Genomic DNA, 25,950 nt, shown 5'->3' on the forward strand with positions numbered 1-25,950 from the left:
AAGTAAGTACTACACGTCGAAAGTGATAGGAAAAAAGTGGGTCTCTGCCTGGTGGTAAGGCATGCAACTGACCCAACAGATGGTCAGACATGCTTGGCCGTACTTACCGGAAGGCGCTTAAACCAGTCAGGCGAAGTGTGAAGCTCGAGTCAGAGGGGGAAAGGGTGATCGTCCCTGGATCTACGAAAGTAGTTTAGCTCCCTGGTTCTCCGGCAATTTGAACCTCTGACTGGGGTCTAGAACGACAGATTCTTTTCATACTATCATGTCATTGTTTTCCCGCAAATCTATTGCAATTAGTTGGAGCACATTGGATCCATTACGAACAGTACTCCTCATCACGTGTCAAGCCTACGACCAAATAAAAGGTAAAGAGAACAGCAGATGCAAGAGCAGATAAACGTGCAGGGTAACCTATCCGTTTCTTCATCGTCAGAAATATTATAGATTTAGCGTAGAGAGAATAACACCGATGTTGTTCATCCCAAGCATTCGTATTCTGGCCATACACTTTTAGCATAGAAGATGACCCCGAAGATGAGGGAAGAAGGGCTACGGCCAAACCAGCCTTTGCTCATGCCGCCCGCACCCTGCCGCCTACCGTGGAAGATAAGCCTTGTTGCCCTGGAAATAAGGCCGGATATTTTGATCCGGCAGAATCGCACCGCCTATGATCTGAAAACTATAGTTCCAACTTGAGGCGGTAACTATTGCATTTTAGGCAGTGACTGGATGCCTCGGGCAGCAAGGTGTCTCTGTCATAAAGGCGGTGGGTCTCATGCCTCTAGTCAAAACAAGCCTTGGCTCCTACTGTGGGCGGAGGGTATAGATGAAGGGTGTATCGCCTGCCCAGGAGTTATAATGCTCACGAGTAATCAGAATGAAGAATTAAGATCCCGGAATAGCATTTCCGTATTATCGGGTAAATCTGCTGGAACCGACTATGCTGCGAAAGGGTTATGAGACAGATCATCCAGAATCATCGTGTGGTGATGCAAAGTCTGACCGTATCATATTATATTTAGCTGGATAGTACTTTATGGCTCATTTGCCATGTGAGATTCACCTACCTTAACATCGTCCAGAAGCTCAATATGCTTTATACCCAAACATCAAGCTTTATCGTTGCGAGCTTTTATTCACTTCATGTTATTTCGAGATCTAGATATGTACACGAATCACCAGTTTCATTCCCATAAAACTCGAGGGTATTCAATATTCTATAGTATGAATCCCTACTCCTCCTCCTCCATTTTCATATGATCCGCATAAAGCCCTTCCTGCTTCTTCGTATTATACTGCACCTCCCCCTCATAGATCCAATACGCCGGGGGCTCCTGACCCAGACTCCCCGGTCCACAAGATGGATACTTGAGAATGGCCGGTACACCGACCACCTCCTCGCCCGTATTAGCCACCAGCCGATCACCACAATGTTCGATGTGGTCATAGGCCGCCGTATAACTATCCAAAATATCCAAGTTTCCAGCGTGAACTGCCCGAGCCATACGCCGCCACATGAAGGCACAATGTGTCACATGATACCAATGGTCGACGTAGACGTACTCCCAGTCACCGTCAAGCACCTCGGACTTGGAGAGATGATGCTTGCCCCATGGGTCTGTGGTCCAGGTCCAGTTCCTCTCGGCCAGGAACTCCTCAGTCAACTCCTTGTCGTAGCAGGCTGGACGTACCCAGCTCATGGCTAGGAGGTCTAGTACGCAGCCGAGGGATCGGGCCTCAGCTGGGGAGGTGCCACATTGTAGTTCGGTGATTTTGTGTGGTGTTGTTTTTGGAAAGAAGGGGGAGGTTGAAGAAGGAGAGGAAGAAGAAGAAGAAGAAGAAGAAGATGATGATGATGATGATGATGATGATGAAGGAATAGCGAATGTGGGCACACGGTATCCCAGCAGGGCAAAGAGGCCACCGAGAAAAGAGGCAGCCACGACTAAAAGAATGAGAGCGACAATTTTTGACAGTGCTCTAGTTCTGCTGGTTTCCCTTGTATACGTAGGCAGGGATCTGGTATCTTGCGTGACGGTGATGCCCGCCTCCTCCTCTTCTTTGAGTAGAGTGTAAGACATGCTGGGATTGGAAGCGAGGATGTCCGTGTGTAGAACGCGACCTTCTTCTTGCTTTAAATGACCATATATGCTGCTAAGGAATATGATGTCTGCTCCCGGTTTGTGGTTCAGGTAAGGTGCTATTCAAGGGGTAAAGACAATGAATTCTCTCTTTTCTCTTCATTTGAGATCGACAACAATATATAACTGGTTTCCCACTTTGTCGAGTCAAAAGGATATCAATTGCATTACGCCATCAAATGGAGAGATTATATGACAATAGCAAGAAAAGAAGCAAAAATAAGGCAACAGAGAAAGGGATAAGAAGCGGGAGGGAGGGGGAGAAGGTGAAGATCGGCGCAACTCCATACTCCGCCTGTCCAACTCTTTCACAGATCTCCAAGGCCCACTAAGAAAGGAATCATCCTTTAAGGTTTGCGTTGCTTTTTCCCTTTCCCTACGTATGGCAAGTGACAGTTCACTCACCAGTTCTGACTTGACAAGTATAGTGAAGCACCACTTGTGTTGAGTGGGAGATGTCTGATCTTGACGTGATGTAGATTCCCGGAATTGTGGCTGCAGAGTGCAGACAGATAACGGAGAATTGTAGGAGTTTTGGCCAGGCGGGAAATAGAAGCGCGGGTACCCTTCAATCTCGCATCCGGCGGTGTGGAGTGAGAACAACTCCCACGTTGCGGCTAGGTCGGCGAGAAATATCCCAGATCAACCACTATTGTCAATAGGTAATAGGCAGGCCATACCAAATGTAGTATGTGGGGCTTCCCATATCTTGATCATGATCAACCAAAGTGGGTCAATATTAGGGTGAAGATTCGGCAAATCGCTCGGTTACTTGATCTCCGGTTCAGCTATTTAGATCGTCTCAGTGTTTACTCCTATTCGTCATACGCTAATTAGAGTTTTCTCAAACCTTATCAGGACACCTTATACGCCTAAAACCGATAGTAATAGCAAGGTGGAAGAAAGTATTCCTTAGATCCACACACATAGATTGAGCGACCTTGCGCCTGGACGATTTAAACATTGTCCATGATTCTCATTCTAATAGTATTGTCGATCTCTGGGGCTTCTCGAATCGCCGGGGGTTCCGATTGAGGATCTATGGGGGTTTGTCAAATCTCTCAATAGTTCAATGTAACTAATAATGCATAGCGGTGTGAAATATTGAACTTAGATTCGCGAGAGAAACTCGTCCACAGTGGGCGCAGAGGTGAGTAAATACTGTTTAGAAAATGCATAAATAAGAAGAAAGGTTCTCCAACAGAGCAGACTTCTCAACAGACTCAGCAAGTCCTTTGACTCTCTCGATCTTGTGTTTCCGAGTTTTCAGCTCAGACTCATTTGATTTCTCGACTTGATCGGCCCATCATCCCACATTGTCCTCTATCATCCCAATCAAACCAATACGATGCATTTCAACAACATTGGACTCCTGGCCACGGCCTTCCTGGCCTCCACAGCTACAGCGCTCCCCCGCATTCCGCGTATGTTCACTCTTCTCGCGCATCCCAGTAACAAGATTTCCGGCCTGATTTGCTAACTGGTTACGACTTGGTGAATTAGACCATGGCGCGGTAGCGGCTGCCGGTGGGACCTCGGGTCCATCCCAAGAGGGCGGAAACCTTATGCAGAGATCCGAGGAGAAGACTGCGAGTCAAGACAACGCTGATTTTCTGCTTGACACTGTGGGCGGACAACTTGGGCGGAGATCGGAGCAGAAGACGGCTAGTAAAGACAACGCCGATTTTTTGGTCAATCTTGGGGACGAGACGGATAGTGATGATGAGAGCGATTACGGTTACACTGGTCCTCGCCATCACGTCGTGTCTACTCGTGACAATGGTAACAGTCTGATGCAAAGATCGGAGCAGAAGACAGCGAGTCAAGACAACGCCGATTTTTTGGTCAATTTTGGGGACGAGACAGACAGTGAGGATGAGGGTGATGGCCAGGATTCGCGTGTCACACATAGATACCATGGGAAACGAAGCCTTAAGCAGAGATCAGAGGAAGGGACGGCTACCCTCAACAATGAGGACCTTATGTACAGTGCTACTGGCGATGAGGGGTTTCCCAATCTCCGCGCCCCCTGGAGAGGTGGCAAAACGGAGAGATCAGAGGAGGAGACAGCGAGTCAAGACAACGCTGACTTTGGGGGGCCCGGTGGTGAATATGGTGGATATGGTGGATATGGCGATAACAACGGGCAAGGCCGCATCTATTAGATAGCTGGGAACAATATCTTGTTGGTTGTCGGTTAGAGAACACGATCAATAACAGGAGGCAGTATGGAGTTTACGATATAGCCATGTAGCTCGTTGTTTCAAGAATTCTTCTATTCATGGCGTACGGCATTACACCATTTTGGCAATATGACACTATCAGAATATATCTTGGTTCTCATTGATAGGCCATCACTAAGTATATATATTGTGGAGTTGCGAACTGATGTGGATGTGTCGACGTACTCATCAAGGTTCAGACATTGTCTGAGATAGCTTTGAACCAGAACTTGGGGGAAGCTATGCGTTTATTAGATAATAGATTTAATGTGAATGTACCATACGAAAGACCCGATTTCTTGTGACAAGTTGTATGATCATGTATCTATTATTATGATTTGTGTATCTGGACCTATTCTGTGTTTTCCTGTTTGAAAGTTTTCCAATCATAAGTGCATTGATAGTTCAACCGTTATGGACTACATCGGTGTCCTTAGTACCATGTTCAACAGATGCTGTATTTTGTAGAGTAGATCGCTAGAGTTGTCAAAAACCATCATAAGTTAGACCCTAAGGCAAAGGTAGTTTCAGAAACCCCAATGCTGCCTGTAGTAGCTTATAGACAGATATTTAAACATTAGTTCCTTCTCCATACCACTGCATCAACATTCGAACAATGGACCCTTATATTATTCGCCCAGATAGGTACTATCTCGCACCTGAAAAATCCAGAATATGCCATCATAGATGAGCATTATCTGGCCTCGTGAATGTCGACAAACTTCTCCTAAGCGTAGGTGGTGTACTAAACTCAGGAAGAGCCTTCAATGGGGGAGCAGCCATCCCGCCATACATCCCGTTGTCTTCCCATATGATCTTATTCTAGTCAGTACACAATTTGCCTCCGGGCACCCCAGCCCCCTGGGAATAGTCAGTATTTATTTCGGACAGGAAGAGCTCTCTCATACGCTAGTTTACGGCTTGTTCCATGGTGCTCCCCCGGCGAGGCAGACACCGATTGGAAGGCATTGGTAGAATCCTCTTGAACGAAGGATAATCGTTCTTTGTTTCAGAGACAATCGGGTCAATGCAAGCACAAGATATAAGGATGACCGACGCAGGAAGTGTTTTGATGCATCCTGTTGCTGTTTGTATAATCCATATGTTGTCTGTTAATATATAACGAGTGACAAATGATTCTTCCGGCAAGCGATATTGCGCGAGATTATCCTTCCTGGTAGCCGTCTTCTCGCCACCCACGATACGCTCTCATAAATGATAGAGAAAATTTGCATCCTTGAGCGTTCCCAACAGCCAAAGTTTGTTGTAGGTCCATAGAATTTGCGATCATAGAATATTTGCACATCTTTGAAGTGGTGACCAAACTCCAGACACCACTGTGATTGCAAAGAGAATATAACCAGCTAAATCCTCTCCTTCCAGGAATAGGTTGAGGTCTGTTGTGCTGCTGGTTACACTTGGAAAGGCGACACCCTTGCTGGACATGAAGCGTCAATACATGTGTGGATTCGTTGACGTCCTATTATGATGACTGAACGATAGGACTAAGTGACAATAGTGATATCAAGCGAGCCAGTGTGTGCACAGCCAATGTTCTGAGGCTGACAGACATGTTAGATATTTGACAGTCCCAAGAGACGTAGAGTTGGCAACATAGTTTAAAGGATTGCTGTGATGAAAGGGTTTCAGGATAGCAGCTTGACAAGTAGGGTTCCAGGATGAAAAGACACAACTTAGTATTTGTATAATCAATCCTTTGTGGGAAAGCCAGAAATTGCAAAATATGCAGCCTGTCACGAGTATGGTAGAGGATATCCAGATGAGGGAGGGATATTTGGGGGCATCTTTGGTCTGGCGATTGAATTTGGAGTGGACAGACAATTGGACCGTCCGGGTTGACGGCGAGTGCCCTGTGGGAGAGATATTGCGGACCCACAGGTTTGGCGCATACAGCGGATATGATGGGCTGTACTCTATATTCATGAGTTTGATAATATCGGAAAGGGAGTAGAGGGCTTCCGCATGGGTATGCAATGTAAATCATTGCACACAGTCTCTTGTCTCACTCCCTGTAGACCCTGACCCTTGGTCGCACCCGACACAGAAGGGCAAGGAACTCATAGTTGAAGCAATGCATGAAAAGGGTACCAGATGAGACCAACTACAACGGATATACATGTCGGCCCTTCTCATAGAATGGCAGTAGTGACTTCCATCCGTGGAATGGGAAGCCGCATATATTGTTGTAGAGGAAAGGATAGAGGGGATAATATCAGCTCGGCCTTCGTGATGATCAGTAGCTGTGGCTATCCAGCCCACCCATTAGGCGGTGGTGTCGAGATATTCGTACAGAGATCGGCAAGGCCATGCATTATAGGGTTGTATCAGATTATATACTTTCATAATGAACTACTGTTCATAAGGTTCAGATAGAAGGTAGAGCCTGGAGTCCCTTCCATCTCTGGGCCCATTAATGCGCCATTTTCCAGGTGAAATTGCTGGTAGAGGCACTTATCTCAGTGGATCTTGGCTGGTATTTATACCCTTCTCGCCATTGTAGCGAGAAGAGATCCACCGGGGGTTTCCTATTTCTTGTAAATTGTAGTTCGTCCCAAGCCTGAATTTTTGACAACTCACTATGTCCTTTTCACGGAGACTACCGAGCTTCAATTCAGGACCATTCGATTGCCAGAGGTAAATGTTTCTATTCCTGTCAACCGCTTGTTATCACATGCAAGTGTTGGTTGCTTTGCTACTTTGCTAATTAGGGAGCCTTCCAAACACATCAATCCGGATGCTCAGTGAATATCGGCAGCAGTGACAACCCTGATTGTCCGCAGCCTTGCGCAATCTCTCGTCGATGATTTGCGTTCCAGCTCATCGCTGAAATTCCCTGTGTATGTCCGAAATCGCTATCCATAAGCATTCCCAGAGTATAGCGCACATTACGTATGTACCAGATGCAAGTATTTCACTTATCACAGTGTATGATCTGACGGTCTCATAAGTTTTCCATTCTTCTAATGGCCCGACACTACAAAGCTCTCAGGCTTGAAAATTACAATGTGTATTGGTCGGATCTCCTCTGCGGGGGAAAAGAGTTCTAAGTAGTGGTGGCGTAGATTTTTATTCCCAACGTTCTACACATAGCTGCTCTGCCAGAGTTGGTGACTTCACTAACTGTCTTGTGTGTTGTCCAGAATGTGCGACACTTCATCCCACGAACACATGCAGAAACAGTGACATGGAAGGATACCATCGCGATAAAGGCTTGTATAGTCCAATTGAACTGTCGACTAGTCGATATTGGGACCTGGCCTATTAGGGCTACATCCTTGTGCAATCTGTGCGCCGGGGAAACGCGTGCATCTCGGAAATATGGCTAGCTGCGGTGTCACCCGACAGTCACCTCCTTTGTGACACCATACCAGGACGGCTAGTGACTTCGGACCGGTGACTGCATCCGTAATAAGCTCGTGACGGCAGTCAATGGTGCTCATATAGCTCTGATCAGCTTTATGAAAACAGAATGTCCCATTCATAGCACCTCATACTTGGAGAAGTCGCCGGACTGGCGCTTGTTAGTCGATGTCGAAGTGTTGAAAGTCACAACAAAGTCCACTTCAGCAGACGCTGTAGCCAACTCGGAGACATGTCAACATCACCACTGCTAACAAGGGCTGTTACAGCGGCTACGAGCTTGAGATTGGAGGTGAACCGAGAATTCTCATGGCAGTGGTGATTAAAACCCCATATGGGATGTATTGATCACATGATCAGGATAGGTGACAGACGGGGCAGGTTTCCGGTCCACTTTGCAGAACCCTGCAGATCCCAGATGGCAGGCAAGGCGTCAAGAGCTTTGGGAATATTGTCGAACATTGTTCGTGAATATACCCCTTTCAGATAGTTGCTGAAAAAAGCTCTGTGCTCGGGATCCACGCTATCCGCTGCTGCAATGAAACATGACCATACAAATCCATGAGCACCCGGCTCCGTGGGGCTCATCTGACAAAGAAGCTGGCGCAGCTCCTCCAACATATGCCAGGAACTTTGATTCGCAGTGGCACGTTGAAGATATATTTGTGCGCCTTTTGAGAAGACTTGTTTCACAAGTGACAATGTTCTGTGGTGGTGCGAATCAGCATTCACTCTCGAAGCCATCCAGACACTTGGGTCAACAGGGTTTTTAAGTCTCTCGGTGCCTAGATCTGCGTTCAACAGTGGCTGTCCTAGGAATGCAAACATGTCCGTCTGCTTTGTTAGAAAATCTTTCAGCTCGGTATTTCCGACAGATTTCATGTTTTGGGCCAGAGTGAGGAGAGTCCGTAACAGGTGGCTATACTCCGAGCTGCCGGTAACGGTTTCCCCAACAAGTAGCACAATCAGGGTTGCCCAAGTCGATGGATTGAAGACGAGATCCGGTGAGCCAACCTGGGAATCACGTCGTAGCCGGGAAATTATTGCCGATCGGCGGGACTCGGTTGCCGCTCGACATGAGGGATGTCGGGAGCCAAGATGTTGTGCAGCAACAACGGCAACAGCCTGCTGTAGAAGATTATCTTCCAAAGCCATGGGAAGAATGATGTCCCGGTAGCCATTCGATATGTCGAGGACAACCATGACAGGCGCGACATAATTAGCGAAGTAATCGAATGATTCGCGGGTTCTGTGATCGACCGGTGCGATCCACTGGCCGACAGCCAACTCCATTCCTGAGGGTTGGCGGCCATCAGAGGGCGCATGTCTAGCCACTACTTGCTCTGAGCTAAGGACAATGTCCCGGCTTCCAGCAGACATCGACTGTGGAAGGTCTGTGCCACTAATGACGGAACCCCCATCTATGGCCAATCCATTCTGGTTCCGCTCCTTCCCGCTATTTCTGGGCTTCTGCCTTTTATTGACTCTATTCTGGTCATCCTTCCACCGAATAGGACGAGGGGTATCTGAGGCTTCTTGATATACCGTTTTGGGGTCGACATCAGGTATCGGGATCGTGCAGCCTTTGAGTTTTCCCCTAGTCGCTAGGCCGGGGCTGAAGCGAAAGCGACCCGATCCTGAGCACTCGATCCCTTTTTTCTGGCATTTGAAGCAGGTAGGTTCCCCTCTGTCGCAGACAATCCGGCGCTTCGAGCATTGAAAGCATCCTAGGGAGCAAAAACGGTTCAGTCTTGATCTGCTCGCATGGGACAAAGGTGGGCATACCTCGCGACTGGGAGTTACTACCGGAGTCCGTCGCGACCATGGGGACCCGCTTATCGATTATCAAGGCACGAACGCCATGCAAGTATGTGCGGATATTAGCTGCTGATGGCGCTATCCGATAGTGGGCTGATATGAGGAGGGTTGTGGGAACTTCAAGAACGCTGAAATGAACTCGGCGGATGTCCGATGGCCGCCCGGAGCGGAGCGGGTCTTTCCCTTCCGAGGTTCCCCGCACGTGTTTGCCTCTCAATGCGGTATCAGCCCTTCTTTCTTCACGGCTTTCCCGTCGATGCTATACACTGCAGGGACTGAGAAGGAGTTCCCTTATCGCACAGTTAATCAATAACTCTGCAGTGTGAGCTAGTTTGGTAATAGTCTTTCGAAAAGTCGCATATTAACAACACCGGGCTGTTCTTGTTGGACAGGCCCCACCACGTGATCTGACAGCTATTCCGATAATCCGCCGATCTGAGCTTGACAGCATCAAGCATGAAGCCATCTCCCCCTCTCGGTTGTCTCCGATGCTTGGCCTCCCTTGTACCCAGTCATGGGTCTATCAGGTGTCAATTGTGGGTTTCGGGACCACAGCACGCATGCCAATGTCAAACAGAGAACCGTCTCGGATGCAAAGCAGCTGATACATGTCTCGACGGGGGAGGACTCTATTCCCATCCTCCTGATGACCATCATTGGTCGTGACTAAATGAAGATCAAATGAAGGGAGTTATGTGTGCCTCAGATCCGACACAATGGCCTTGTCGGATGACAGTCGCCGTGTACTGCACTGGTCAACATTTCTCCGGGCGCTAATGCCCTGAGGGTTATCCCCGAGATGATGCCCGATACAATTACTCAAGACTCGGTAACTCTATTACAGGATGGGGAAAGCGCAACACAATCACACCGACTGCATGAAGCAATCCCTAACTACCGCAATATATTTCAATCTAACTTCTGTTCAATCCTCAACCTTTGACCCCTCCCCTGCGGACTCCGACGCACACCTTGCGTCTTATCTGCTGTGGGCCTGGCTTCGCACCAATCCAGGGCCAGTGCTGACGCAACGCTCCCTATCAGCAATATCGGTGCCGGGCCCACACGGCGCTATTGTTCCTAGCGATCGAGTGGGAAGCCAGGTCTCGTCGCTATCAGGCAGCACTATACAGGCCCGCCTTGTCTTGTCAACCACTCGCATCGCGTCATTGCTAACCGCCACTCCGGAAGCTGCGAGCTTTCCTGGTCGACAACAGCGACATTCTGCAATCCAGCGTATGTCTCTCATTTCTGCAGGTTTAATTGTAGCTAGATTGGTGGTCTAGTCCGACTACCGGATGTAATTTCCCAACCCTATATAATGTCCCGAACGCACCCCTCTTCTACATGGTCTTTCTCTCCTGTCAGTCAAGCAATCACTTAGATCACTCCTCATTCAACTGCCGCCATGTATATCCCCATCGGTACCTTGGCCACTGCCTCGCTCCTTGCCGGGGCTGCTCTGGCTGCACCCACCCCTTCCCCGCTCAAGGCAAGAAACATCGTCCGCAGAAGCGGCAGCCACACCATTTACAAGCCCACTCCATTCACCGCTCCCAGTCAACACAAGGCCGCCTCCAAGTACCTCGAGCTGAGCAAGACCAAGTCCAAGGGAAACGTGAACCCTCGTAGCGCTGCGTATGTCACGCGCTCCACCAGCAGTGGCAGCTCCACCTTGATCTCCCTCTTCGAAGGCGAGGAGTTCGCTACCGCAATCACTATTGGTGGTGATTCGTTTGACGTTATCGTCGACACCGGTTCCAGTGATACCTGGGTTGTCAAGACCGGCTTCACATGTATTGACCTCGACACCGGCCGCGAGACCTCCGAGTCGAGCTGCGATTTCGGCTCCACCTGGACTGTCGAGAGTTCCTTCGTGGAAATTGAGGGAGAAGAATTCGCTATCGAGTATGGCGATGGTGAGTACCTCTATGGAGTGATGGGTAACGAAACCGTCACTCTTGCCGATATCACTGTGGATCAAACCATCGGCGTGGTCACTGAGGCCGCCTGGGAGGGCGACGGAACCACCTCTGGCCTGACTGGTCTTGCGTACCCTGCCCTGTATGTATTCACCCTTGTCACATATGCACAAGTAGGCATCTAACGTCTACTAGTACGAGCGCCTACTCCACAAAGACCGACGAGCAAGTCGTCTACAGCAACATCATCACCACCATGTGGGAGGAGGGACTGATTGAGCCTTATTTCAGTCTGGCCATTGAGCGCGATGTCTCCGGTGCCGCCGGCTATCTCGCTCTGGGCGGTCTGCCTCCTGTGGACTTTGTCGAAGACTTCACCAACACTTCCATCCTGGTCACCAACATTGAAGGCTACTCCAAGGCCTACGACTTCTACACCATCAACATTGACGCTGTCACTCTGAACGGCAAGAGCTTGACCAGCGCTGGTGGCGACGACATCCAGTACATCGTACGTCACTCACACCCTTCCTATTTATCAGCCCCTAACAAATGCAGGTCGACTCTGGCACCACCCTGAACTACTTGCCCACTTCCATCTCTCAGGAGATCAACGCCGCTTTCTCCCCTGCGGCGACTTACTCCGATGACGAAGGCGCCTATATCGTTGACTGCGACGCCACCCCTCCCACTCACGGCATCACCATCAACGGCAAGACCTTCTACATCAACCCCCTCGACATGATCCTCGATGCTGGCACCGATGACGAGGGCAACACCGTCTGCATTACCGGTATCGTTGATGGTGGCAGCGACACCTCCGAAGATCTCTACATTCTGGGCGACACCTTCCAGAAGAACGTCGTCACCGTTTTCGACATTGGCGCCACGGAGCTGAGATTCGCTGCTCGCGAGAACTACACCTCTAACGACACCTACTAGACATAGACTGCCTATATCGCCACTTATTTACGTGTATAGTTATGTTGAATGTAGTATGAAATTCATGTTCACAATAAATACCCTTCTAATACCGTAATCTCTCACAACCGAGCCTTCACCTCCTCCCTCTTCGTCCCCAACTCCTCCAACACCACCCTCGCAGCCCTCGTCCCTTCTTCAATCGCCCCATCAATAAAGCTCCTCCACCCCAACGCCCAATCCGAATTCGCAAACACCACACCCCCATGCCTCTCCCTCAAACCCTCCAGACACTCACTCACCATCCCCGGCCTCGAGAAAAACCACGCGCCCTTCGCAAACTCATCCTTCACCCAATTATGAAACACCAACCGCTTCACCCCAAACTCCCCAGGCGCTAACTCCCCAACCGCCTTCAACGTCTCCCGCACGTCCTCGTCGGGCTGGATATGATTCGTGTCCGTGCCGAAACACACCAGATGGGTATTTCCCGCAGGGGTGGTCCCATCACCAATAGCATAGCACAGCTTATTGAACGGGTACGCGATGCCCGTCCACGACCGCATATCCTTATTATCCACCTCTGCATGCACCTTCGTACACATATTCACATGTCCCGCCTGCATAGCAGAGACCTTCTCTGTAGCCAACGCAGGCGAGAACTGAATCGTAGAGAGAACATTAAGCGGAATCGTGCACACCACCCGCTTCGCAACAAACTCCCGTCCATCCCTCGCCGTCACTCTCACTCTCACCCCCTTCCCACCCTCCTCTTCAACCACACTCCCCACCGGACACGAGAACACATACCCCAACCTCCCCGTCCCCATCGCCTCCTCCCAAAACCTCCTCGCAAACGCACTCTGTCCCTCCGTAAACTTATAACTGATCAAACAATCCATACACCCCTGATACGTATACCCACTCATCGCCCACCAATGCAGAAACTCTCCAAACGAGCTATTCTCCATCCTCCCACCAGAGCAAAGCAAGATAAACGCCTCCAGCGAACTCCTCTCATTCAGACTCAACTCATCCTTGATCTGCTCCATCCGCTCCGCATACGACATCTCATCATACTTCCTAAACTCCAGAACATGGAACATGTCATGCGGGAAGGGGAGGACGGTCCGTCCGTTGGCGCCATCGACGTTAGTGAACTTGTGCAGCGCGGAGCGGAGGAGCTCGTCCTCGGCTTCGTGGGTCATGTAGGTTGATGTGGTGGGGTTGGTGCGCAGTTGGAAGTGGTTCACTCCGCGGCTGAAGTTGAATGAGGGTGAGAGCGCGTTGTGCATCTTGTAGCGTGTGATTTCGCGCCATACGTGTGATTGGTGCCAGTGGACCCAGGTGCCGCCCAACTGGATTCAGGGTTAGTTATGTCACATGTGGGTTGGAGTGGAGGAGGGGAGAGAGAGTACCTCGTAGGGATAGCCGTCGATGTTGGAGGACCAGGAGCGGCCGCCGATGCGGTCTCGGGCTTCGAGGAGGAGGGTTTTGAAGCCTTACTTTGTTAGTTGATCTACTTTGTGTAGATGGATGGGATAGGGTAGGTACCTGCGACTGTCAGGTCCCTCGTGGCAGTCAACCCGCAGTATCCACCACCAATGACAATGACGTCCCACGGTCCATCTTTGTTCGCATCTTTGATATTAGTAGGTGGTGAGATGACTCCTAGCGATGGAACGCCCCGCGTGAGTCCGGTCTCAGGTGTCCACTGGAATCCGTCTCGGGAGGTCATGTTGGAGATGGTGCTGCCGTAGAAGAGGAGAAAGTGTACTTGGTAGATACTTGCTGAGAGGTTTACGTCGGGTCCATCGTGGGCTTTTATATTACAGCATCGGAATCCATTCCGATGGATATCGTCGATATCTGGTTCTTGGTTTGTCGAGATTTGACTGTTCTGTCACCCAGGATATGGTTCTCGGGGCCGGTAGAGAAATATTTCCCGATTGGGTTAAAAAAGAGAGATTTTGAGTGGGGCTTGACCGTTGTTGGGGTGTACACCGCCTTCAGGATTTTCTTTAACGGTCCCCACACAGTAAGTACATTTGGAGTAATGGGTTGCTGGAAACCAGATAAATACACCCTGAAGGAGGAATGACAGTTTACTGGTGTGTACTAATGCGCACTGTAGCAATGTTAAAGCTCATGTTCAATCCTACCTATCATAATGAAACCATAGCACAGTGTTCTGCCGGCATAAGGCTGCCAGTTTCCCCGCACATGTCACACCGCCATATTGCCGAGGGTGTGGCTTATCTTATCGGCTTATCGGCCTATCATGTTCCGCGTCAGAGGGAGAGAAATTGCCGTTTTCGGGTAATAATGAGAGAAAATGTTCATAGTCTGGAAATTATCAATGAAATAGGTGGAAGTTTGATCAAGAGGTTAGGTAAAGTTAACTTTTATTTGGGTTGGGTATTCTGTAGTTCTCTATCGAGTAGATGTGATATGTGTGGTAGGTTCGTCTGAAGGTCATTCCTGTGCTTGGCCGAGATATATATTCGTTCACTACTATGGCTTACTAGTATGACACAGGTACTTGAGTACCGATGGTCAAACGTCTACACATACTGTACGTAACTTAGTACTACTACTACTAACTCAATTTAAACTGCAGTAGGTAAACATTCGTGCTGAAAATATGTGTGAACTGCGGAAGAGACTTCTCTTGCAGATGCCCTGCATACATGGCAATTCTATTTCTGTTCGCGAAAGATTTTAGAAAGGTTCTAGGAAGGCTTCAGTTCAACATCAGCCTTCCGTCTGGAAGAACTCCATAAAGAATACACATCAATGTGAGCCTGCCACAGAGTTTTGAGAGGCTATCGTCATTGCCTTCATCATAATGCTCAAAGGTTTAAGCTCGCTCCGCTCCTGCGCGGCTGTTACGACAAAGTTGTTAAACCAAGACACCAGGTCGAGATCCGCTTCTGCATTCTCACATTCAGGAGACCCAATCATATTCATAGAGACTATGAATAGTGGCACAAATTGATGAAGAAGGATAAGACTATAGGAACGAAGCCCAGCGATCAGCGTCATGGTTTGTCGAATTTTGCATTGCAACATACCTGATACCCCAATACGGGTGTGTAGAGGATGACATGATAGACCGGGACATTTGCAGACTCTTCCGTGCAATGTCGACCGTGTGATATGGTAAAAACTGGCTGTCTTGGTTACACTTCTTTGCTTGATAGAAAACAATGAGCATTTTGTAGCTGCTGAATAGAATGTCCACACAAAACCAGGTATCCATGCGGTTTGTCGTTGTTGTGAGGAGTTCCTCCTGGAATTTGTCAGTTTCCGGGCTGCTGAAGCTGACTCTTGAAGATTAACGTACCGGCGACCAGTCGGACATGATGGTTTGCACCTCGGCAATGAGACCGTCGATTGTCCTATCGTACTGCGGAGTGTCCACGTCGGGCTCTGCATCAACTAGGTCCAGGTATTTGATCAAAACCAACGTGAGACGCATGGAAGCAAAAAAGTGAATTTGTATAAACCGAGTGGATGCGTGATCAACTCCTGTGATACTAGGATCCGGGAAATTCACCGTCCAGGACCCGTCGGTAATGAGCGCCGGTTTACCAAAGGACAGACGGAAGACACAGTCCGTTCGTAGCAAGTGCCAAAATTCAAAGCGCATTCTGTTCTTCTCAATTTCGCTTTCAGGGTTAGGGGGACCGCCAGGTCGAACGATCTGCTGGCTGGGGGTGGGTTGGTCGGCATCAACAGAGAAGTACCCAAGAGCTCGGGAAATTTTTACAGACTCGGCAACGATCCTCCAAGAGAGTTCACTGTTGCAAGCTTCAAGAGACATGGACATCTAAGCACTATTTTAGTTCCTATTCGGCTGACAAGTATGCAAGGTAGGACGCACCATAAAGAAGGCAGCGAACAAGTCTGCAGGCGTATCCTTAATCTGGGCCAGCCAGCTTTCCGTTAAGTCCATACAGGAGCGGCAAAGAAATTCCACGATGGCGCCTCTATTGTTATAGGCATCCGGGTCTACCAAAAAGCCCTGGAAGAGAACATTGTAGTAGACAATTCGTATTGTCGGGTCGAGATGAACATGTGGGTTATCAAGCAGATCTGGGAGTGAGAGGATGAACTCCTTTTCAAAGGGAATTCGGAAACCCTCGAACTGGTATGTATCATAATATACTTGAGTTCAGATTAGCAGAAGGTTGACTCTCCAGGTGTTGTAGGAACAACTGTACATTCTATCCATTTGTGTGCAGTTTCTTTGGTGATGGCGGGTGATGCCTTGGGCTTTTCGGTCTCTACATTTTCCAACTCGGAGATCTCCCGCATGGCGACCTCTATGGCCTGGATGCACTTTTCGTTCCCCCAGAAGCGCGACTCGACTGTCTTGAGGTGACAAAACACATTAGAACTGAGGAGTGACCTCATATTCTCATCCTTTAGCCCTTTCAAGATAGTCTGAGCTACGCCCTGTGCTGCCGGTAGGGGAGACCCAACACTGCGGGGCAGAGCGCTTTGTGAGGTGTCATTATCTGAGGCGATAGACATTGAACGAGATGCATCTGCAGGCTGATCTAGATCTGAGTCAATCATACAGTGATCCTCTAGACGCTCCAGTCGTCTAAGGATCTCGGAGAGAATTTCTTTGTCATCTATTAGCCTAGTATGCCGAAAGCTACGTTAGTAGCTTTCTCCATGCTTATAGCAAAGGAGGATAACCTTTTCCTGGCGGAGCGTGGTTTTCGCGGCAGATAAGTGCATTCTGCCCCGACGGCGTCGCATTTGTCGCATCTAGGGTCGACTCTATTGCAACGGATCTAACCCTCCATCAGATGGTGCATTGTTCGAACGTGCGGCTGACATGATACCTTCTTTTGCTGACAGCGGCGGCACTAAACTGTTGTCAGTATGAATGGACAACCTCAGGCTAACTAGCTGCAGGAAGAACTGGGCTTAGCCTACCGAAATAGGCTTGCGGGAGCTCATCCTCAAGCAGTGGATCCGCGATTAGGTTGAGTGATGAGATTGCGTTGCAAGGGATGAAGAATGGCAGCGGGAAAGTGAAGAGTCCGAAAGTCCGGGCGGTAATATGGCAGCCTGCTTTGACCACCCGGGACTAGGAAATCCCCGAATGTCCGCGGCGTCGATCGGCTCCACTTTTCCAAGGAGTCAATGACTTTCATCGTCGAGTCATCGCCTGGCAACTCAGATCCTCCTCGTAAACAAGATGCCACTTAGACCTTTTAGGCAGGCTAGGTCCTTCCATGCATACGTCGTCACTGATCCAGGGCCAGCCCACTGCGGCCTGGACCCGCTTCTGGTTGCAGACTGAGCCTCTGGCCAGCAAGGGTTTCTCCCCTATAAATCCAGCTCGCCCTCATACACTACCATGCTTCGTTTAGTCGACAATACTCTAGCCTGCACTCGCACAGGCATACACAATGGGCTCCTCACGAGAAAGTCCGACCGGGCAAAGCCCGACGGAGAAGCCGCGCGAAGACACCATCGTCATCGGAGATCAAGAAAAATCAAGCACGGTCGATGAAAAGGACACGGAGGAGCAGAAGAAGAATGAGGAGAATGCATCGCTGGGCAATTACATTGTATGGATTTTCTGTCTTCCACAGTATTTCGTCGCTGACTGTCTACAGAGGCTGCTTTCCTATACCAATTCTACTGATCGCGTGATCCTTGCAATCGCCATGGTATGCGCGATCGGATCTGGAGTGGTATGTGCATTTAGCCTACGTCGGAAATAATGGACCTAATGCATTGTATAGCCGCTTCCCCTGATGAATATTGTGTTTGGCAGTCTTGTCGGTGAATTCAATGGATACTTTGCCGCAGGAACATCGGTGACGGAGGCGGACTTCAAAGCGTCCGTGAGCAGACTGAGGTCAGAAGCTATACAAATGAAACAGTCAGAGATTCCTAGGTATCACTGGCTAACTTGAATACAGCTTATACATTGTCTACCTGTTCATCGGTAAATTTACTTTGACATATTTCTCCATGGTAAGCCTGCGTGTGTGACGAACCGGAGTAATTGCTGACCTGCTAGTACTGTTTCCGGGTTATTGGCCTGCGAGTTTCAGCCACACTGCGACACGATTACATGCAGACGCTCTTCGCCCAGCCGATCAGTAAGCTCGATCAGGTATCGGTGGGCACCGTAACCAACACAATCACCACCCTGTCCAATTCCATCCAGCAGAGCATTTCGGATAAACTCGCCATTCTCTTTCAATCTGTTGCCCTGCTCTTGGCAGCATACATCATCGCATTCAAATATTCATGGGCCTTGACACTGGTCACTAGTTCTGCACTCCTATTCATCCTGATCGCTGTCAGCATAACACTACCTCGTTTAACGCAAGCTCAGCAAAGTATCGACAAGGCAGATGAGAAGCAGTCATCCATTGCAGCGGAGGTGTTTAGCTCAGTTCGGACAGTGGTGTCACTGGGAGCGGAAGGGAACCTCGCCACAAAATATGCGCTTTGGGTTGAAGAAGCGCGTAAACGAGGCCGAAAGATGTCCATCTTCGTTGGATTTCAGTTTGGGCTCATTTTCTTTGCTATGTATTCGAGTTATTCCTTAGCCTTTTGGTTTGGACTGAAGTTGTTCCGCGACGGACACATAGGGAGCATTAACACGGTCATCACGTGAGTACAGTCGCCGAGGTTAAGTTCCTGTGCTAATCGGAGATAGTGTATTCTTCTCGGTCATGGTGGCAGTGAGTGTTATGGGAAACATTGCCTCGCCTTTGATCATCATCTCCAAGGCAGCTAGTGCGGCGGGTGCATTCTTTGAGATGCTGGATTCAGAAAAGATTGACGCTAGCGGTCTCGGTGGATCCGATGCCTCGGCGGAGGTGGACATAGTCCTCGAAAATATTCACTTCGCATACCCTGCCCGACCAGACACCAAAGCTCTGAATGGGCTTAATGCTCGATTTCAGCGGGGAAAGACGACGGCGTTAGTGGGTCCCTCGGGTTCGGGGAAAAGTACGATCGTGGCTCTACTTGAGCGATGGTATCAGCTGAGCGGAACCAGCGATAAAGATCAAGGAGCGATCTATGTGGGCCAACATAATGTTAATGACTTGGATCTGAAGTGGTGGAGGTCTCAGGTTGGGCTGGTACAACAAGAGCCTGTTCTTTTCAACGATACCATTTTTAACAACATCTCCCTTGGGCTGATTGGGACAAAGTGGGAGCATGAGACCCATGAGAAAAAGAAAGAACTCATTGAAAATGCGTGTCGGGAGGCTTTCGCTGATGAGTTCATTCAACGGCTACCCAAGGTATGATCAAGACAATCTCCTGAGTATCAAATCTGACGTTTGCAGGGATATGACACTCCAGTTGGCGAGAATGGTACCAAATTAAGTGGTGGTCAGAGGCAACGACTTGCGATAGCCCGCAGTATTGTGCGCCAACCATCTATCCTGATATTGGACGAGGCGACGAGTGCGATCGATGTGCGCAGCGAGAAGATTGTTCAGGCAGCCTTAGACCGGCTCTCTCGCAATCGTACGACAATCGTCATCGCTCACAGACTGTCGACCATCCGACAAGCCGACCATATTATTGTGATGAAGGGTGGTGTAGACATCGAGCAGGGTACACATGAGGACCTTCTCAAAATCGACGGTGGAGTCTATAGTGGCCTTGTCAATGCTCAGAAAGTGGAGCTACTGGATGATGACACGGCCACCAGCGACATAACCGAAGAATTAAAGGAAGACCTCGAACCTGCAGATGGACTTGTTCGAATGTCTACGAACCAGGATGGAAACAAGTCGACAATGAAGAACAAAGGCTTCTTCGGCAGCATCGGACTATTCCTATATGAGCAGAGGGCACTTTGGAGATTTTACATTCCAGTCGTGGCAAGTGCGGCTGGAGCTGGAGGTAAGCACGCTCGAATTCGCGCTGTCAATACGGACTAACGAAGACATGCTGGTAGCTGCGTTTCCACTCCAAAGTTGGTTGTTTGCGAAGCTTATCGCTGTGTTTCAGTTGACTGGCCAGAGTCTGGCACACGCAGCCAACTTCTGGGCATTGATGTTTTTCATTCTGGCCCTAGGGACAGCTGCATCCTACGGACTTATGGGATATTCTTCCAACAGGTTCTCATTTGTAAGTGCCACACAAATCTTGTAGATGTTGAAGCTAACATTTGGGCAGGAAGTATCCTCCTTCTATCGAACACAGTATTTTCACAACGTGCTCAGCAAGCCTATTCCATTCCACGATCAGATCGAAAACGCTTCTGGCTCCCTTGTGTCTCGACTAGCGACAGACCCGAAGCAATTGCAAGAGATAGTCGGGATAAACGGTGCATTTCCGCTGTCTTCCATCTTCAGCATTCTGGGATGTATTATCATCGCGTTCACATTCGGCTGGAAGCTCAGTCTCGTTGCTGTCTTCGCAGCACTGCCATGCACGTTCCTTGCAGCGTTCATGCGCATTCGCTACGAAATTCAATTCGAGGCAATGAACGCCAAGGTCTACTCCGGAAGTTCGCAATTCGCAGCTGAAGCCATAGACGCTTTTCGTACCGTCTCAGCTTTGACCATGGAAGATGTTATCCTGGACCGGTATTCCAACCTCCTACGCGACCAGCAAACAAAGGCTTTCCGAAAGGCCTGGTACGCCACCCTCATCTTCGCATTCTCTGACAGCGTCGAGTTGTGCGCCATGGCACTCACATTCTGGTAAGTTCTCCGTGACCAGCCATTCACCACTGCATCTAACAAACTCGACAGGTATGGCGGCCAACTCCTCGCCTCCAGAGAATACCAACCAACCGACTTCTTCGTGATCTACATCGCAATCATCCAAGGCGGCCAATCCGCCGGCCAATTTTTCAGTTTCGGATCCAACGTCGCGCAAGCCATAGCAGCCGCAAACCGCATACTGAATCTCCGTCCAAACAAAGCCGAACAACAAGAATCCCAAATAATCAAATCCCAGCCCGAGTCCCTCCGAACCCACTCCGGGGCCAACATCCAATTCACCAACGTCGCATTCCGCTACCCCAGCCAAGACACCCCCTTATTCACGAACCTCAACGTCAAAATCGAAAGCGGCCAATTCGTCGCCTTCGTCGGCCCATCCGGCTGCGGAAAAACAACCGTCATATCTCTCCTCGAACGGTTCTACACCCCTTACCAAGGAACAGTCCTCATCAACGGCAACGACATCCACTCCATCGACGCCTCATACTACCGCCGCTCCATATCCCTCGTAGCACAAGAACCCCGACTCTTCGAAGGCACTATCCGCGATAACATCACCCTCGGACTGAACGAATCCGAATATACCGAGGACGATCTGATCCAAGCGTGCAAAGACGCAGAGATCCACGACTTCATCACCTCCCTCCCGGAGGGATACTCCACTGATCTTGGGATCAAGGCTCAGACGTCCATGAGTGGAGGACAACGTCAACGCATGTGTATTGCTAGAGCATTGCTACGCAAGCCGTCTCTTCTCCTGCTTGATGAAGCGACATCGAGTCTTGACTCGCAGTCTGAGAAGGTCGTGCAGGCAGCAATGGAGCGATTGGCTGCGAAACGGTGTATGACAATTGTGGCGGTCGCGCATAGATTGGCTACGATACAGAAGGCGGATACGATATTTGTCTTTGGGGAGAGTCGGAGGGGTTATGGGTCGAGGGTCGTGGAGCAGGGGAGTCATCAGGAGTTGTTGCGGAATAAGGGGACGTATTGGCAGATGGTGAGTGTCACTTGAAGTATTCTGTGTCATTGTGCTTGCTAATTGTTTGCAGTGTCAGGAGAACGCGCTCGATCGGTGATTGTATCCTACCCGGTTTTATTTGGTATAGATTTTGGTACATGTTTGGGATAAGCTGCTGGCGTGGAGTTGGTGCATCATTCGAGCGGCGAGTAGATAACTTGCTATTAGAACTAATACCCCTTTCAATATAGACTATGTTGCTATGCACCCACCAACCACGACCCACAGTAATATCCAACCCCTCTACGGGGACCATAAGAATCAAACTTACACCTCAACCATCGACTTAAGTCTTACGTGAAAGGAGATAGTGCCAATGCCGCTGCACTCCCATTGCAGTTATGTCAGTAGAGATAGACCTGTGAAGATCTAGAACTGGTAACTCGTAGAATTCGGGCCCCATGGCATGCATAGCAGACCCACAAATGCAACAACCTGCAATGCCATTTGAACTGGTGTTCAACTGACTGGAAGATAGTGGATACCAAGGTTTAGCCGGGTGTGACCGTCGAGCGGTCCGGTCTATTTGTGGAGCAAGCTAGTGCCAAAGAAACGATTGCGTCCATGGAACAGGGAATTGCCTGATGATTAGTGCGTGAGATGACATGAATCGCGAGAGGCAGAACGGTTGCCTGCACTTTCTGGACGCAATTTGCACATTTCGCACAAAACGCTTGTATCAATATTTTCAACTATACCATAGACAGACGGCTTACTAATTTCTACTACTTCGAATTGCTATCTCATAGGAAGTGGACATTTTATTAGTTCTTCGTGAGTCATTTCGGACATTTTAGTGAGATCATTGGTCCAGTTCGTCTAGACGCTAGCGTTCGTGACTTTTAAAGAACGAAATCGATTCTGGCGCCGTCTTCGGTCCCCAGTTCTTGAGTGTGCCAGCAACAGGATTCGATGGTGTATTCGAATTTCCAAACAATGGTGTACTCGAGTTGCCGAATTTCTTCTTGCCTCCCCTCTTCTTTTTTGACTTCTTGCGGGGGCTCGAATCATCGCCGGGGGCATCCTCTGGTGTTTGCGCTCCGCTCCGTGGGGTGAATTTTGGATTCGGATCTGGCTTATCGGACGAGGCTTTCTCTGGCTGTATGTCTTCGTCTGGCTGTATTGCTTTCTCTGGCTGTATTGCTTTCTCTGGCTGTATTGCTTTCTCTGGCTGCGTCGTCTTCTCTGGCTGAGGAGCTTTCTCCGGATGAACCGGGGCCGCTTTTTCCGGGACGGGCTTTGAAGATGTCGCAGGCTTTAAATCCTCCTTTAGTGTGAGTTCCGGCTCTGACTTTGGCTCTGTCTTTGATGGGGTTGATTCCGGTGCAAAGCTTTGATACCTCACTGGCTGCGGCGACCGGAAGGTAAATGAGACAGGTGAAGTTGGAGCAGGAGATGGAGATTTGGGTTTGTCTTCTGGTTGTTCTGGCATGGTGTCTGCGGGTTTAGAATCCTTGACACCGTCCTCCAAACCATCCACGCTAGCTTCGGGGTCGCTCTTGTTGTCATTGCTGTCAGAAACAAGAGTTGTTTGATCAGTAGAAGCATCCTCGTCGGACACGAAGGCAGCACGGGTGGCTGCTGGGTCGTTGGTAGTCGCCTGGGTCAATTTGGCAATGCTCTCGGAGTAGATCTTTAAGACGAGTTCCAGTAGAAACTGATCGAACATCGCATTGCTTCCCACACCATACTTCAGAATATCGGTTCTGAACTGTTCTTCGCCGGCTTTGAACGCTGCAGCAAGTTGATCGTACACAAAGTCCTCAAACCACTTCCTACCGACGAACAAAGTAGCATACACCTCCCGCGCAATCTTGAGTAGTTCCAGTGTTGACACGGAGTCGACGAAGGTATGCATATAGCGCTGTGCGTGGTCCAGCAGGCCCTGGATCTGGTGTCGCTGAGCCATGTGGAAGGCGTATACGCTGCGTTTGAATTCCCGAGCTCGGGCTTTGCAAGTAGAAACGTTGGGATATGTGGCGAGGGTTTGATATTCCCCAGTGTAAAGATAATGGATGAAGGTATGTCCAATGTCGGCGTACATTTCTTCGAGGGCGAATTCCTTGATGTGGGCGAATTTGGGCAAGTTGGCGATTTTGAGGACGTAGTATTCGGGTATGACGTAGGTGGTGCGGCCGATTGTGATGTGGTTGACAGGACCTGCGTAGGGACTGTAGTGCTTTAGTCAGTGTTTGATCATATGAGAACAGAGGCAAGTATCTCAATGGCCTAGCTACCTGTCACGAGGCTGGGGATAGTCCGTGATCGTTTTGGGAGGCGATTCAGGCTCTGAGAAAACATTTTGGGTCGGCTCCTTTGGCGCAGTGCCAAAGAGATTGCACAATGGACTGGGACCTGGGAATATCTTTGCCATTGTGTATGCCGACTGTCGTGACAGACAGACAGATATGGAAGGATTGATGTGAGGGATGGCGATTCAAAACAAAGACCGACCAAGATCCCTGGTTAGCCAGGCAATATGGACTCACCGCCTGGATTAACCGAGTTTCGGGCCCTCGCCGCCTGCCGCGATAGGGAAGGTGTGTATTTACTACCCGCAGAATGATCTTATCTCGGGAATCCCGTGGTTGAGCCCGTACCTGAACTTGAAGTCGCTGCTCTGTGTCTATCAATTATATAGATTCAGTTGTACATTTTCTTTTCATCATCTTTCATCAAGCACTTTCATGTTTTTAATGGTCATTTCCGAGGAATCGTAAGCATTTTTATGATCTCTCGGAAAATTCCGTGACGCGTTGTTTATCGGCTGCCCCAGGCACACTTCTCCACAATATCCTACTTGCCTATTTCGGAAAGAAACCGTACCGATAAGACGGTATGCAAGTTATGGTAATATTGACCCATACAGCATCTGACAACATTACTTTAACTGTTTCTGGATTTAAGGTATTCTATCCATATGCTCCTTGGTTCATGACGACCAACCAGAATATGTCAACCCCTATTACCGCTACTTACTGTCAACTAAATAATCTCCTCACTGTCTAATACTACATACAAACTCCCCCACTTCCTTCCCAACAACCCCCTCCCTAACCAAACACCCCATCGACTCCACAACCCAAGTCTGACAATCCCTCTGCACTACCCTCCTCCCAACCCCAACCCCAACCTCAGCCTCTCCCAAACCCCTGTCCTCACCAACACGATTTAACGATTTCCCCGGCACCTTTACCTCATACAAAATCCTCTCAAAGGCACAACCCGGCACGTTCTCAATCCTTTCCGGTGCCCCCATCAGCTTCTGATCAAAATACCTCCCTTCCACCCACTGCAATGGGATCCGCTTCGTCGGGATATCCGGACTGGTACGGAGATCGTGGCGGCGCTTGATCTCAAAGATGAACCCGTTGCGCACGTCCCCAGTTGCGTGGATTTTATCTCCGATCAGCGGATCATCTGGAGAAGAGATCCAGTATGCCCAGTGGTCTTTGAACGGGTGGCCGTTGAAGATGTGCAGTTCGAGGAGCAGGGAGTCCTTAGGGCCGGTGAGGGGGACGGTGGGTGGTTGTGGGGTGTTTCTTTGTGCTTGAGGGGTTGGTCGGGGGATGGGTGCGGGGGGCGGGGTGGAGGACATAGTAGAAGTGTGATATCAGGAGATATCGTCTGATTATTGTAGCTATGAGGTGGTAAGTATTTAGAAACTAATATCGGGTGATTTCAGACGTAGTGGTGGCTAGCAGGATGGAATCATCCTGGGTTGTTATGTAGCTGGCGCAGTTAAGCGCTGTTGCCTGGGTAAGCGCGGGGCGGGGTTTGGTGATC

The 25,950-nt window shown here is 49.4% G+C and overlaps 9 protein-coding genes across 9 annotated transcripts; 3 read left to right on the forward strand and 6 right to left on the reverse strand.

Moving 5' to 3' along the window:
* Window positions 1-1,235: 1,235 nt before the first annotated feature.
* AtWU_03484 (uncharacterized protein) lies at window positions 1,236-2,084 on the reverse strand (the record flags this gene model as incomplete). The annotated part of the gene is made up of 1 exon (XM_035498596.1): window positions 1,236-2,084. The coding sequence occupies one exon, from the start codon at window positions 2,082-2,084 to the stop codon at window positions 1,236-1,238; it is 849 nt and encodes a 282-aa protein (XP_035354489.1).
* A 1,408-nt stretch (window positions 2,085-3,492) lies between these two features.
* Window positions 3,493-4,309, forward strand: AtWU_03485 (uncharacterized protein; the record flags this gene model as incomplete). The annotated part of the gene is made up of 2 exons (XM_035498597.1): window positions 3,493-3,568; window positions 3,648-4,309. The coding sequence occupies 2 exons, from the start codon at window positions 3,493-3,495 to the stop codon at window positions 4,307-4,309; spliced, it is 738 nt and encodes a 245-aa protein (XP_035354490.1).
* A 3,786-nt stretch (window positions 4,310-8,095) lies between these two features.
* Window positions 8,096-9,572, reverse strand: AtWU_03486 (Zn(II)2Cys6 transcription factor; the record flags this gene model as incomplete). The annotated part of the gene is made up of 2 exons (XM_035498598.1): window positions 8,096-9,474; window positions 9,533-9,572. The coding sequence occupies 2 exons, from the start codon at window positions 9,570-9,572 to the stop codon at window positions 8,096-8,098; spliced, it is 1,419 nt and encodes a 472-aa protein (XP_035354491.1).
* A 1,401-nt stretch (window positions 9,573-10,973) lies between these two features.
* Window positions 10,974-12,429, forward strand: AtWU_03487 (acid protease; the record flags this gene model as incomplete). Its single annotated transcript, XM_035498599.1, has 3 exons — window positions 10,974-11,629; window positions 11,683-11,998; window positions 12,046-12,429. 3 exons carry the CDS (start codon window positions 10,974-10,976, stop codon window positions 12,427-12,429), a joined length of 1,356 nt encoding a protein of 451 aa, XP_035354492.1.
* Window positions 12,430-12,530: 101 nt separating this feature from the next.
* Window positions 12,531-14,146, reverse strand: AtWU_03488 (monoamine oxidase; the record flags this gene model as incomplete). The annotated part of the gene is made up of 3 exons (XM_035498600.1): window positions 12,531-13,766; window positions 13,827-13,909; window positions 13,963-14,146. 3 exons carry the CDS (start codon window positions 14,144-14,146, stop codon window positions 12,531-12,533), a joined length of 1,503 nt encoding a protein of 500 aa, XP_035354493.1.
* A 1,055-nt stretch (window positions 14,147-15,201) lies between these two features.
* Window positions 15,202-17,385, reverse strand: AtWU_03489 (transcription factor domain-containing protein; the record flags this gene model as incomplete). The annotated part of the gene is made up of 8 exons (XM_035498601.1): window positions 15,202-15,421; window positions 15,483-15,700; window positions 15,755-16,240; window positions 16,295-16,578; window positions 16,635-17,059; window positions 17,119-17,216; window positions 17,268-17,291; window positions 17,362-17,385. 8 exons carry the CDS (start codon window positions 17,383-17,385, stop codon window positions 15,202-15,204), a joined length of 1,779 nt encoding a protein of 592 aa, XP_035354494.1.
* A 455-nt stretch (window positions 17,386-17,840) lies between these two features.
* AtWU_03490 (ABC transporter ATP-binding protein) lies at window positions 17,841-22,222 on the forward strand (the record flags this gene model as incomplete). The annotated part of the gene is made up of 11 exons (XM_035498602.1): window positions 17,841-18,002; window positions 18,051-18,128; window positions 18,180-18,295; window positions 18,360-18,414; window positions 18,461-19,062; window positions 19,109-19,703; window positions 19,749-20,313; window positions 20,369-20,541; window positions 20,590-21,119; window positions 21,171-22,143; window positions 22,196-22,222. The coding sequence occupies 11 exons, from the start codon at window positions 17,841-17,843 to the stop codon at window positions 22,220-22,222; spliced, it is 3,876 nt and encodes a 1,291-aa protein (XP_035354495.1).
* A 768-nt stretch (window positions 22,223-22,990) lies between these two features.
* Window positions 22,991-24,538, reverse strand: AtWU_03491 (uncharacterized protein; the record flags this gene model as incomplete). Its single annotated transcript, XM_035498603.1, has 2 exons — window positions 22,991-24,335; window positions 24,402-24,538. The coding sequence occupies 2 exons, from the start codon at window positions 24,536-24,538 to the stop codon at window positions 22,991-22,993; spliced, it is 1,482 nt and encodes a 493-aa protein (XP_035354496.1).
* A 624-nt stretch (window positions 24,539-25,162) lies between these two features.
* Window positions 25,163-25,762, reverse strand: AtWU_03492 (uncharacterized protein; the record flags this gene model as incomplete). The annotated part of the gene is made up of 1 exon (XM_035498604.1): window positions 25,163-25,762. One exon carries the CDS (start codon window positions 25,760-25,762, stop codon window positions 25,163-25,165), a length of 600 nt encoding a protein of 199 aa, XP_035354497.1.
* Between the last annotated feature and the right edge of the window lie 188 nt (window positions 25,763-25,950).

This window comes from Aspergillus tubingensis, assembly GCF_013340325.1.
Source record: "Aspergillus tubingensis WU-2223L DNA, scaffold_5, whole genome shotgun sequence".
NCBI classification, from domain to species: Eukaryota; Fungi; Ascomycota; class Eurotiomycetes; order Eurotiales; family Aspergillaceae; genus Aspergillus; species Aspergillus tubingensis.